We start from the raw sequence: 13,934 nt of genomic DNA on the forward strand, positions 1-13,934 counted from the left end.
TCGTATTCATTTATTAAGTAATTTAATGCTCACAACAATCCTATGTAGTTGACATTATTATGATCTCTATTTCTGAGATAAGAGAAACTGAAACACAGAGTAAGCCAAGGTCATATAGCTAGTAAGTGACAAAGCCAGGATTTAAACCCAGGCTGTCTGACTCCAGAGTTGTGTTCTTAACCACTACACCTACACTCTACACAAAAATACACTTACAAGGATATTCATCTCAGAATTGTTTAAAATAAGCAAAGATTGGAAAATTAAAAACAAATGATTAGTTGAATAAATTATAGCATATCCAGTACAATGGAATACTATGGTGCCATTAAAAGTAATGTTGGGGTAAGTATTTAATAACATGGAAAATGTTCATGATACATTATATGAAAAAATATGTTAGGAAACAATGTAAATTTCTTTATTTACAAAAAGTACTTCAATATGCATAGAAAAAAGACTAAATAATACCTAACAAAATGTTAACAGTAGTTACCTCGGAGGATTAGTTTATAAGCGATTTTCACTTAATTTATGCATCAATTGTCTATAATAAACAAGCATTACTTAGGTGATAAGAAAAATTATTTTATAATTCCTTTACAAAAAAGATAATGCAGAGCTTTAATTACTTTAAACAATGCCAAATTATATATTCACTTATACATACAGTTGACTTTACATGTACATTTTAACTTTACCTTCCAAAAGTTGTGAGCTAACATTGACAAAATCAATTTTCTTCCGGAGATATCGTTGATTCAATTTCCAAATGCATGAAATAAATGCATTCTTTTCAGCAGTGCTGCTGGCAACCCATTTATATATTTTTTCAAAATGTAAATCAAATTCAGGGTTTTCCTGAAATAAAAATATATAAAAGATATTGTTTTTGATCACACCCCCTTTTTATTATGGTAAAATTGACATTTCAATAAAACAAAAAGAAGTTAAAGCTGTTCTTGAAAAAGAAAAATCACCTTTAAAAATCAGCTAAGTGACTTGCGGAGAATGGTTCAGAGAATTAAATTTATAGCAAAAACTTTGTTTATCTCCCCCAAAAAGCTGGATAAAAAAACACAGTGTTCTGCTAATTTCCTTTCTATGTCCCTTAGGTGTATGAGTGAAGGTATAGGATGTCTACTTAATGGCTGTGTCTCAGGTTCCTAGTTTATAAGACGACAGTGGTCTCCAGTTTTGATTTGGATCTAATTTTTCTTTTTAAGTTGCCTACAGGGTTTTAGAGTTACACTTTGTCTTTAACAATGTGCTATTATTCATAACTGTGATTTGATATTAATTCCTTGATAAAATATATATCTTTTCATTGTAACACATGAGAAAAAAATAGTCTATATCCTTGTGTGGTTTCCTAGAACAAATGAGGTGGAAAGTAGGGACTGCTCCTGTTTTCAATTCTGAAAATATAGAATGATTAAAGGTGTCTTAAAAGTCAAAAATCCTAGTGGCCTGAAGGTCCTTTCAAATGAAAAATTAGTTCAGCTGACGTGAGAGAACTGCATTATATTCTCTACATGTCTCTTAAGCCACATTACAGAGGTAATCTCAAGCCCTGATATTCCCCCTTAAATGCAGAACTACTTGACTGCTATATAAAAAATGAAGACATATAGACACATAATTTTCTTCATATCCAAGGAATTAAAAAACTGGTCCTTAATGTTCTACAGAAGACTAATAACATATTCAATTAATTTAAAGTGTTATTTAGGGGAAATAAAATGCAAATAAAGACCATAGAGACAAGGGAAGTTACATCAGACTTCCATCGTGAAGACCGGGATAATTTAGGGATGGAGACTTGACCTAAGGTACAATCATATTACAGAAGCATGGATGTACTAACTAATTTATAGCTCAATAAGCAGAACTGAAGTGTCAAAAGATTAAAAACCTGCATTAACAATGAAAAGGTAATTGCATTAGTGCTTATAAGGAAATCTAAGAGTCTTGGCAACTAATACGAAACTTGATGGGAAATGATCTCTTCCCTGGGAATACTTCCCAAAATGCCATAAAAGAGGCTGAGTGCTCCAGTGGCAACACTCACACAAATCAATGTGTGATGCTAAATGGCTGTTAGGCTACGTATAAAAATTTTATGTTTTATATCCATTTATAGCGTACACACACCAAGGTGCCTGCATAAAATGAAAAAAAAATCCATTAAGCAAGTCAGCAATGAGGCATCAGCTGTGAAGAAAGCATTCAAATGAGCATTTAGCAATGTGAGTGAATTACACAAGTCAATGGGTTACAAGTGTGAAACTACTGAAGAGAAAAAGGCTTTTTAAGAAAGGCGAGTTTCTAAAAAGCCCTGAAAGTATTTTCTCTTAAACAGAAAATCTCTGCTCTTGATCTTTCCCATGATAACAGAAATTATTTATTAAATAAGTTGTTAAAGTGGTTTTTAAAAAAAATCTCATTTTAATGTTCTTTCCAAATGCATATGCACCCACACTTAAAGCACCTGTTGGACCCTGTTTTCCATATCTCACATTTTTGTAAAAATTGGGTGCTCTTTAGGGAGAAAGTCAAGACCCAGTTTGCCTAAAATACTTAAAGAAAAGGATCTACACTTGGAATTCTCTATACTTGGAAGAAATCTGAACTCTACAGATATGCAGGACTCTCCTAAAGTTGTTTTTGCTTCATTAAAAAATTTTTTTGCATTTGACAAAACTGCCTCTCATTTTGTCCAGCTTTTAGTTCCTCAGAGGTTTGTACCAGGGTAAGGATAAAATCAGACTTTTATCAGACTGCTCTACAAAGGCAGTTTCATTTCTCTGTGCCTTTTAAATAAATGTATAAGACATGTAGAGTTAAATCAAAGGGCACCTGTAGTGACAGCACCGTAAGCCTTGCTATCAGCCCCATCAACAGGATAAGCAGATGTGGTACAAAGCATTCCCTAGAGTTCTGGGGGTGCCTCTGGGTTGCAGAGGAAGATCAGGGGCAGCGTCAGAGAGGCTGAAGAGAGAAGCACCCAGTTTAACCCCAGGAACTCTACTTGATTTCTTTTAAAAAGGGGTATTGCTGTGAAAAGCCTTGAACGGTCAGGAATAAAGGTGGTCCTTTATCACGATCATCACATGATGCAACTTCCTTGAAGTTCGAGTGTTACTTAGGTGAAAGGTGGAAGATTATATTCTTACGTCTCATTCTTTAAATTCCTGAAAATAAGGTGTGTAACTCACCATCATTCCTATTACTTGAGCCACAAGATTCAAACCGTAGCTTCAAAGGGCCAGTATGGCTGCCTCAGCTGGTGACTCTTCATTGATTTGTGAGTCCTACCCAAGGAAGGTTCACTCTGGTTATAGTTATGTGATTTTGAACCAGGTTTTACCAAAACAATGATTTTTGAAAAAACTACTCATACAACACACCACTTTAAAATCCATGCTAGTGTATACTAAGGATACCAAACCTAAATAAAGAAACATACAGGGTCAAGGTTATTTCACTCTAGTTTGTGTAGCTTGTGAACAAACATAATTGTAGTTCAAAACAAAGCACAGACAATGAAACAAGCTTAGCTATGTACTTATTTTTAGTAGTCTGAGAGGGAGGAGTGGAGAATGGATGGTTGGACAATACACTTTAGATAATTATTGGTTATGTGGAGACCCACTGGGTTAAGAACAAGTTTAGATCACCTTAAAAGACATCATACTATGTTATAAAATGAAAGATGCTTTCTGAACAGAGGTCAAAGAACTCAGAAAAACATACTTTAATGGCATCCTTGGCATCTACCACAGCAAGGTCTCGAAGGGTCCAGGCAATCTGCCTTTTGTAGAAATCTCCTTTATCAGATTTCTTGACTTTGACCACCTTCACCTGCACAGGGCGTTCAGTTGTCACTGTTGAATAAAACACACATTTTCATTAGAAACATTATTCATTTACTCATGCTTCATTTATTCATTCACCCATTGCAAATATAGCTGTCAGGTGCCTGTACGTGATACTAAAACTGGAATAATGTTTCAAAACAAACGCTATGATTGAGGAATACACAGAATACAATGGAAGAATCTAAATCAGACTATAGAGTGTCAGAGGCAGATTCCTTGAAAAGTTAAACTCTTAAAACTCAACAATAAGAAAAAAATTTGGGCCAAAGTCACAAATGAATACATGCGCTACAATTCAATTTACGTAAAGTTCAAAGACATGCAAATCTAACAATGTATTATTCAAGGTTACAAATAAATGTGATAAAATGATAAAGAAAAGCAAGGAAATACTAAAGTTTTGGATACTAATTACCTCTTAATGAGGGAGGGAGGGGAATGGGATCAGGGCGGGGCATACAGGACACTTCAGAAGTCATGGCAGTATTCTTATCCTGGGTGATGGGTACACAAGTGTCCACACCTTATACATATATTATAGAAATGCTTTTGTATCTACTTAAGATTTAATTAAAGATAATTGAAAAAGATGAATTTGTTGGCCCAACAGTTTTTCCAATGATAGAGACAATGAGAATATTTTAAGTAACAAGAAAATGTCCCCTAGGGAATAAAAGAACAAAAAAATGCCAAACAAGAACTTTTCTTTACTAAATACCCACCTGTGGCACACAAAAAACAGTTCTTTTTCTTTTTCCCTGCTTTGCAGACATTGACAATACTCAGCAGGCGTTCGTCATTTGGAGTAAAAATGTCTCTTTGTAATGCATGCTTGATTGCTGTCATCTTTACTCAGCTGAAAAAATTCAGAGTATAGATATCAAACTCATTCTTAAAATCGTTCTATCTTACAGTATTCCATTTAAGATTAAAAAATGATCTTAGTTATGGCTAATGAGCATAGATGAATGATGTAATACATTAATACAGATACATCGCAAAAATAAAAAGCTGTATGTTTCGAAGAGAAATAAGAGAACCAGTGTTATTAAACTCCAAAATCTTTGGAAGTGCTTACCAAATATTATAATGTTAAAAAAAAAGATTTAAGAAAAAAATTAAAGAACCCATGCTCAATCTTTAAATATGAATTTCCTATATAAGAACTCTCACTAATTAACAATAAAAAGATAAAAAACCCAATTAAAAACTGAGCAAAGGATCTGAATAGACATTTCTCCATGGAAGACATACAAATGGCCAATAAGCACATGGCAAGATGCTCAACATCATTTGCCACTAGGGAAACGCAAATCAAAAACACAAGATACCTACCACTTTACACCTACTAGGATGGCTAAAATTAAAAAGGCAAGTGCTGGTAAAGGTGCAGAGAGAAAGGAACACTTGTATTTTGCTGGTGACTGTTAAATGATGCAGCCACTTTGGAAAAGTTTGATGGTTTCTCAAAAACTTAAACATGGAATCATCATATGATTGAGAAATTCCACTCCTAGGTATATATTCAAGAGAAATGAAAACATATGTCCACACAAAAATGTGTACGTAAATATTCACAATAGCATGATTCATAATAGCCAAAAAGTTGAAACAACTCAAATGTCCTGAGGAACAGCAAAATGAAATATATCTATACAGTGGAATATTATTTGGCCATAAAAAGGAACAAAGGATTGATACACACTACAACATTGATGAGTCCTGAAAACATTACACTAACTGAAAGAAGCCAGTTACAAAGGACCACATGCTTTATGACTTCATTTATATGAAATGTCCACAGTAGACAAATCCATACAGACAGAATCATTTGTGGTTGCCAGTGGCTGGGGGAAGGAAGATTGGGGAGTGACTGCTAATGGGAATGGGTTTTCTTTTTTGGGGTGATGAAAATGTCCTTGCATTAGACAGCAGTGATGACTGTATAACCTTGTGAATATTCTTAAAAAAACCACTGACTTATATACTTGAAAAGGGTGAATTTTCTGGTATATTACTTACATTGCAATAAAGCTGTTATAAGAAAATGGGTTTCCACTTGTCTCCTTTTCCTCACCTAATTCAATGTTTTTTTCCAAATATCAACTTAAGTTAAATATTTCCAAAAAAATCTTTCAATTTTATTTTTTGAATATACTGTATAGATATTTGTGTGTGTGTATATATATATATTTTTTTCCAATGCAAGTGAATAGTATTTCATACATGTGAGGTTGCTGAAGAAATTTACTTCTAACACTGTTCTTATGGAAAATGAAGAAATTATGAGTTTTAAATAAATGACAGAATGAATTTTTATAACACAATGACATTTTTGTAAACTAGGCATCTCCTATGTTTTACTCAATCATTAAAACTTTTATCTCTGCTGCAATTCAAAAAAATTGCTTTCCTCACAAAAATCCCATCTTCCCACTTCCATCCCTCTTTCATTTCATCTCAGCCTCTGGTCCTCTGACCTCCCCCTCCTTCTTGTTCTCAGTCCATTTGGCCTCTCCAAGCTTAATTTCTTTTCCACCTTAGCCTGGAAGCAGTGTTCATTTCCCTACACCCACACTAGCCCCTTCAAGGGTATTACTCCTGTAGACCAGTTCAGCCTGTTCATCGGTCTCCATAAACTGTATTTTCCTCCACTTCTCTTGGGCTACCATATGCCACATAAGAAGGCCTCACATCCATTTTCATTGTCTTCATTACAAATATTTAAATCCAATCAAAGTTAAGCTTTCAATGTTGCTCAGCAATTCTTTAATGTTTCCTTTGATGATTCCTTCTCTACTCCCCATCGGTGTTGCAAATCCTCATTTCTCTCCTTCAGCCCCCAGCTCTACTGTCAGCCTCCTCCACAAACAACTTCACCCTCTACCCTGCAGAGAATACAGAAGCATGAAGTACAAGTGTTCCCACCTGCTTTCTCCCTCATCTCTACATTGTTACCATCTTAATCTCCATTTCACCTGTTATAAAATGTCCATGTTACCATCTCTTAATAAGTTCTAGGGCCTTCACACTTGTGCAAAAAGCTTGAATCTATCCTATGCCCAAGCCACACTGGATACTGGCCAGTTTGCTTTTGTCTCAGGCTTTTGTTCATGCAATTTCCTCTTCCTGAAATTCTTTTCTCCTTGGGAAATTCCAACTCATCCTCAAGATCCTGCTAAAATGTCACCTCTGCTGTGAAGTAGTCACACACTTAAAAAAGATAATTTCTTTTCTACTTCTCTAAAATTTCCCCTCTACTCTGCTAATACAGCACTTACAAATCATATTGTTCAGCTAGTTGTAGTCTCTCTCCCATTCAAAGTATTTCCTTGCAGGCAAGAACCATATCTCATTCATCTTTGTATTTCTAGAACTTGGCAAAAACATAGTAGGCATTTAATAAATTAACCAAAATGACAGCATCAAAAAACATGAGAACTAAAGCATTCTATTAATTTCCCCTCAAGTTTCTGTTCCCACTGCCAACACACTAACCAGGTTCACATCAACTATATCTATTTAACATGACGGTATGTAGTTCTCTCTTTGCAAGCTTCCGCAATCCTAAAACTCTGAACAATAATTTTAAAACACAGCTTTCATCACAATATGCTCTTACTCAACATTTTCCTAATGTTCCCAAATACAAACCCTCCACTCCCCAAGCCCTCTGTTCATTTTGGTCTTTGAACCTTTGCTTAGGTGCTTTTCTATGCAGGGAATATTACCTATCCAAACCCTAATTACACTCCATGGTTTATATGAAGTTGATTTAATAAAGATCTTAATCCAAATTGATCCCTCTTAATTTCTATGGCACTTATTGCATTTACTAAACAATCAAGCAAATGCTGTCTAATTGGTTCATGAAACTACAGGTTCCTGGATCTCAAGAACTCTCTTGAAAGAGGGGGCTGCTGTAGGGCGGTGGCTTGGTGGTGTGGAGGGGGTTGTCCTAGCAGTTCTGTGTTTTTTCTTAGCAGGTACTTCCCAAAACCTCTTGAGGGCACAAGTTAAATGAATGACTAAATAGTAGCCAGCATCTACCACAGTCCCTCTTTGGTCCAATGCAAGGACTGACTGTATGGTAAGTGGTAAAACAAGAGAGAGGACTGGGCATAGCTCATTAAAGAGTTTGTCATAATGAAACGCACTATGTGACCCTCCATTCGTTCAGCAAATATTGATGCCTACTAAGTACCAGGCACAGTTCTAGGTTACACTGGTGAATACGACAGGCATGTTCACAAAGACAGGATGATCCACGCTCCAGTGGTACCTGCATTCTAAGGGTGCAGTGATTAACTCTCCACTCTTTACAGTACTTTTTGGTAAGCCAGTGAATAAATCATTAGAGATCCTCCAAAACTGTTTTCCAGGTTTAAGCACCCAAGTCCGACCACATTCCAGAGGCAGTCAGCCTCAATACTCGATGTTGGTTCTTATTTCCTTAAATTTAGCTGTATCATTACAGTGTGTGATAACTAACTTGTCAGTGGGAGTGCCGTGTCAGTGAGTGTTGGCTGGACTTCGTGTGCTATAGAGACATCTTAGCACGGGGAGCACTGTCCTCCAGAAGATAACACGGTGCAAGGAGACAGGGAAATTCACTTAAGAGACTGACAATAAAATGTGAAATTGAACAAAGAAGGGGAAGGCACTGCCACGCCCCTTCTCCTGGTCTATGCCAGAGTTAACTGATCTAGGCCAGTTTTTACAGTGAAATCTGGTTCCTATGGGCGGGACCGGAAAGGGATGTGAAAGGCTTGCCCTCCCAGCCCCCAGGACAGCAAGGGGTCGGGGGTGCTCCGCCCGGACTCTGCGTCTTACCCAGACAGGCAGGGAAGAGAAGGGGGCGCGACGGCAGAGGCAGCGGTACCGACCCCGGCCGCTGAGCCAGCAGCGGGACCGGGGAGCCGCCTCAGACCTCGGCGTCCACCTGTCCGCTCGTCTGTCCGCCGCCGCCAGGACTACGGGGCAGCCGCGGCTGAAGGCTTACCGCGAGGCCGGACTGAGCCCTGCCGTGCCGAGCCGGGTCCTCCTAGACCGAGACAGCCCAGGGCTAGGGCGGCCACCGCTCCTAGGATGCGCCCCACAATTGAGCAGCGATCGGGAAGCCGCGGTTCCGCCACCACTTCCCATATCCGGCCACGTGACAAGCCTCCGCGCCGGAAGTCCGCCGCGTAGAGAAGGAAGGAGACGCCGCTGGCCTGGACGAGGTTGGGGGGGCGGGGCAGGTCTCGCCCGAGGGGCGTGTCAAGGACAGGCAGGGGCAGGGCCTCATCGCACCTAGCCTGCCTCCGACCTGGGAGCTCGGTGCTGCATCTTTCTTTACGAGAGTTATTTATTCAGCTATTTTCAGCAACTCATTTAAGAAGCGATCCTGTTAAATGTTTTCTGTTGCACACGTAAAGCTCGGTTAACTCTAGATCCTTCCTACTTATAGTATGGAGAGTTTAAATGAGGTAAATCAGAATCTCGGCGTAAGGGGAGGGTGTCCCAGACACTTTTAATATCTTCCGGGAAAGAGTCTAATATGCAGCTACGGTCGTGAACCACTGATGTAGTGACGTTGATATTTTAAAATGTGGCCTGCAGACCAGCTGCTTGGGCATAATCTGGGGGCTCTTTGGAAAATGCAGCCTTTTCGGCTGGGAATCTACCTCTTAACAAGGTGACGCCTATGTACTTTTAAGTTTGAGAAGTACAGATGATGCCAGTGTTGCTGGTTGCAAGGCAATTGATTTATTGAGTACATATTCTTGGCACCTGTTTTATGCCAGACACTTTGATGGAGGTGCAGAGGTGATTCAGGCCTGAAGAAGTTCATGGTATGGAAGGGCGAAACAAGATATACATGCAAATGCATATAAAATAAGGCAAAATATGTGACCAAAGAGAGGTACAGGTCCGATAAATGTGCTGGTAATTCAAAGGAGCAATTTCTTTGCTGTGGCTCAACACAGTCCTTTGCAAGGGTTCTGCAGGGACCACTTCATGCAAGCATTCGAGAAACAGTACCACCTTAGTGCCGGCACCATGTTAGGTGCTGGAGGTACAAAGACAGGGATCTCATAAGAAGGGGGCACACTGTCACTGGGGAGACAGAATTAAATAGAAGGATGAATGACAGTCTAGTGTGGTAAACGAAACAACAAAAGTAAAAGAAAGAGATGACGTACTATGGGAATAATTCACTCTGTCAAGATGGATTCACTGAGAAAGGGGAAAATGAGCTGTGCAAAGTATCTTTCAGTGTTTATCTGAAGAAATAATTTGGTGGAAAAAGCAGCAGAAATAGTAGGGACCTGTTTGCCTCTGAGATCAATATACTCTAGTCAATGCTACTTGATATGCTTTTCAGTTTCATTGACTTCCCTTTTAAAAACAGAATTTGACCTAATCTTTTCTTTACAAAGACCTCTTAGGTCCTTCCTGCTCAGTCCCAGAACACTTACTGTGGACAATCTTTATATCACAATGCCTGTGCTATTTTGTCCTATTATCTTTTTTTTTTTCAAACCTGTATGTTTATAGCCCTTTTCAAAGTTGGGAAGTGAGTTGCTTTTCAGAGGCCTGGATTTCTTCCCTGAACTCCAAATTTGTGTGTCTATGGCCTCCCCAACATTTCCACTTGGATGTCTATTAGGCATCTCAAACTTGTGTGTCTGAAAATTAAATTCTCTCTCCCCTCCCTTCCTGGATTCCCCACAAAGTAGAGGCTAAAACAAAGGCTTATGTGCAGTATTTTATTTGGGGCTTTGATCCCAGGGATCAATAGTGAGAGAAGGGGAGAGGAAGTAAGGAAGAGGCAGTATAAGGATGTATAATTGAGTTGGTCATCACCATGTCTGAATATTTTCTTGATCCCGTAGGACCTTCTGAGAAGCTTCATGAGATGAGTCTCAGAACTGTCCACTGAAAGCCAGAGTGGAAGAAGCATTTATCTGTCAGCTCCTATCCACCTTTAATCAAAGGGTAATGCCCCTGGCCATTAACTACTCTACACTTTGGAAATGCACAGTTGTGAATGCCAAGCTGACTCCTACATCAGAGAAGTCCTGAGGCAGGAAGTAAGAGGGGAGGTGCAGTCATGTTGTCTTTGCCCAAAGTTCATCAAACTCTGTTCAGAACAGGTTGTCGCAGCATTGGTTGGAATAAGAGGCTGAAAGGATTAGAACTGGTGACAGAAGGCAGACAGGTGGTATCTGTTTCAGTCCACTCTTTGTACCACTTGGCCCTTTGTTAAGTCTAGTCCTTCACAGAGTCCCCTGCAAGGTGATAGCTGCCCATAAACTCTGCAATGACTAATGTAAGAGAGTTATTGGAATAAGCGAAAATCCCTGCTGCTACACTGATGCCAAGACCACAACTGTTTTCAGTAACTCTCTCCCTCCTCTACTACCCATTGTAACCTCCCTTCACCCCTGGCCAGCACATCAGCTAAACTAGGTTGTTTCCTCAATGAGGTAACCTGAAACTTCAGCTTTTATTTTCCTTGCTCTGGTTGGGTCACGATTGTGTAATTGCCTGTTCACCTTATCCCTGGATACAGAAGTAGCCCCAGTTGAATTCTTTGGATTCCAGATTAATTCCTCTCTATTGTTGCTACTATTTTGTAGCAACAATCCCAGATCCTTTTTCTAATCACAATTGATTACTCCCACCAGAGTAGTAACTCCTCTCTTTGCTGGCTGGTCTACTGCCATGAGAAGCCTAAAGTAATCAAATGAGAGGGAATTTCAAGTTTAATGAAGCATCCTCCACCCTACCCCAGGGGAGCTAATTATTGTAATCTAGCAAAGCCTAAATTTGAGAGGCAGGAAACACAAATTCCGTGCATGAGTCACTGGGAGTGATGATAAAATGGGCCAATCCTGCTCCCATTCCTGGCTTTCTGGAGCCATGCCTTTAGCTGTTAGGGGCACTCTTTATTGGCTGGTTTTGAGTATTTACCACATCCTGTAGGACAACACTCCCATCCCAGCCCCAGGCAGGCACATTAGCTGAGCCTATAACAAACCATTCTGCCATTTTTATGTCTGGCTGCTTCTGAGCAATGAGGGATATGGCACTGTCAGTGGATTCTATGATCATTTGTATACTGTCAACTTTTTTTTTTTGGCTATAAAATATATTCCTTGGTTAAGGTAATGCTGATCAGGAATGCTATAATTCTGGTGATAATGGATGTTGGCAGAGTTGCTTCAGGCAAGAAGGACAAACCCTGAAGTCTGTAAGTACTTGTGCTTCAGGCCACTTCCTCTATAAAAAAAAAAAAAAAAGCGGACAATGGAGACTGCTGCTCCAGGCTCTGCCAACTGGCAAGATTTCCCTTCACCTTTGTTCTTTAAAGCTATCCCTGAGTGCAGCGATGTGCCACAGCAGTCCAGTTTTGCCTATATACCAACAGAATGTGCCAATACATCTGTGAACCAGACTTAGACTTTTTGTTCTGAGATAGTCATAGGGAACTCTAAGAGGCCGTAGGAGTGAGTTGGGGAAGAGATGTTAGCGCTACAGAAGTGCCATGGGAGACTGAGTCACCCATTTGTGTAATTTACTTGTGTCTTCTGCACCTGCTCAGGCTCTGTCCTGTACCATTTACATACTTCAGTAAATTACTGGTGTACTCATGCACTTGTGACTTAGTGGATCTGGCAATATCCAGCTCAAGAGAAGGTAGCTCTAGCATCCCCAGGGGAGAATAGTTCTTTGCCTCAGGCATGGCCTTGCAGAACACTAAGGATCTGTGCTACAACCCTCTTACTGGGGACTTTCCAACAATTTCACACCAGTCTCTTATCCATCATAGATCCCTCCAGCACCATTAGATCGGTGGGAACAAACGGTCTGAGCATCAGGCAGCTCTCATCACAACACTTCTGGGCAACAGATCCAACTGATAGGTGCTTCAGCTTCACAGTAAGTTCATCCAACATCCTTACTTCTGGGAAACGTATTCTGATGGTTCTTTTGTTTCCCATAATAAATTCATTCTAACAGTCCTGCTCTCCTGAATCTTGTGTTTCCTTTCTCAATACTCATTCAGAGTTGTTCTAACATCTCGTTTAGCATGGGCCATTATTGTATCCAAGCTCTAAGGACACAGTAAGGCTTTGTGTTAGGACTGACTCCAGGTGTCCTTGCCAAAATACTAAATCCAGAATCACAGGTAAATGGCCCCATGTCATAAATTCTCCCCTAGTCAGCCTTATAACCTGATTCCTCTGGTTTAGCACTCTAAATATTCACTGTCACATGTAATCCCCTGGTTCCTATTGGTTCATGTTAGACAATTTTGCAATTCTTCCTGAGTTCATCTATAGTTCAGTGGTTCTCAACAGGGGTGATTTTTTTGACTCCCAGGGGACATTTGGTTATGTTTGGAGACATTTTTGGTTGTCATTACCAAGAGGATTCTACTAACATCTAGTGAGTAGAGCCAGGGATGCTGCTTAAGAACCTACAACACTTAAGGCAGCCCTCCATAACAAAGAATTATCCAGCCCCACGTGTCACTAGCGCTGAAACTGAGGAACCCTGGTCTAGTTCTCCCTGGAGCAGGGCTTGTAGTCTCCACATGGATTGTGCTCAAGCTCTGGTTCTGGGCTTGAGGTAATGAGGGTTGGACTAGGTAGGATATTGGGGAAAATAAGGTCATAAATAGGGCACTTGCCTCAAATATATTCTTTGCAGTATTTCCAGACAAGTAGAGGCTGTTTTCCTTTATCAAGAAAAAGGAGACTGCTGGCAAAGAGGATGACAAAGAAATCTGGGGATTTAAGGTTATAAGGCATGTACACACAAATGCCCCCATTCTAGATCTTAAGGTTCCATTCTTTTCCTGTCAAGGCTCTAGCTTTGACATGGGTGGTATTTTTAAGGCTGTGCATTTAGACTCCTTTGCAGCTCTGCCACTCTAATGATTCTATATTGGAGCTGATTTTTAGCACGGTCTTCTCAGTGGCTCTTCTGCCTTAGAGGTTTCTGGCTTTCACAGTTTGCCATGACTTGATTGTTGGCTAAACAGAGCCTGCCATTTTCTTT

The 13,934-nt window shown here is 39.7% G+C and overlaps 1 protein-coding gene across 6 annotated transcripts in view; it reads right to left on the bottom strand.

Moving 5' to 3' along the window:
* EXOC1 (exocyst complex component 1) overlaps positions 1–9,020 on the bottom strand; it is a 45,395-nt gene extending 36,375 nt beyond the window's left edge. For 2 of the 6 annotated variants that reach the window (XM_074347454.1, XM_074347465.1), the window contains exons 1-4: positions 8,715–9,005; positions 4,604–4,737; positions 3,757–3,887; positions 702–861 (exon numbers count right to left, since the gene is read on the bottom strand). In XM_074347454.1, the coding sequence (XP_074203555.1) occupies positions 702–861; positions 3,757–3,887; positions 4,604–4,727 (415 nt within the window). In that variant the 5' untranslated portion in view covers positions 4,728–4,737; positions 8,715–9,005. Of the gene's footprint in view, positions 1–701; positions 862–3,756; positions 3,888–4,603; positions 4,738–8,714 lie in introns of all 6 variants that reach the window. The other 4 variants (XM_074347476.1, XM_074347471.1, XM_074347461.1 and 1 more) reach the window with 3 other exon arrangements.
* Positions 9,021–13,934: the final 4,914 nt, after the last annotated feature.

Source organism: Camelus bactrianus, chromosome 2 (genome assembly GCF_048773025.1).
Source record: "Camelus bactrianus isolate YW-2024 breed Bactrian camel chromosome 2, ASM4877302v1, whole genome shotgun sequence".
Lineage (NCBI taxonomy): Eukaryota > Metazoa > Chordata > Mammalia > Artiodactyla > Camelidae > Camelus > Camelus bactrianus.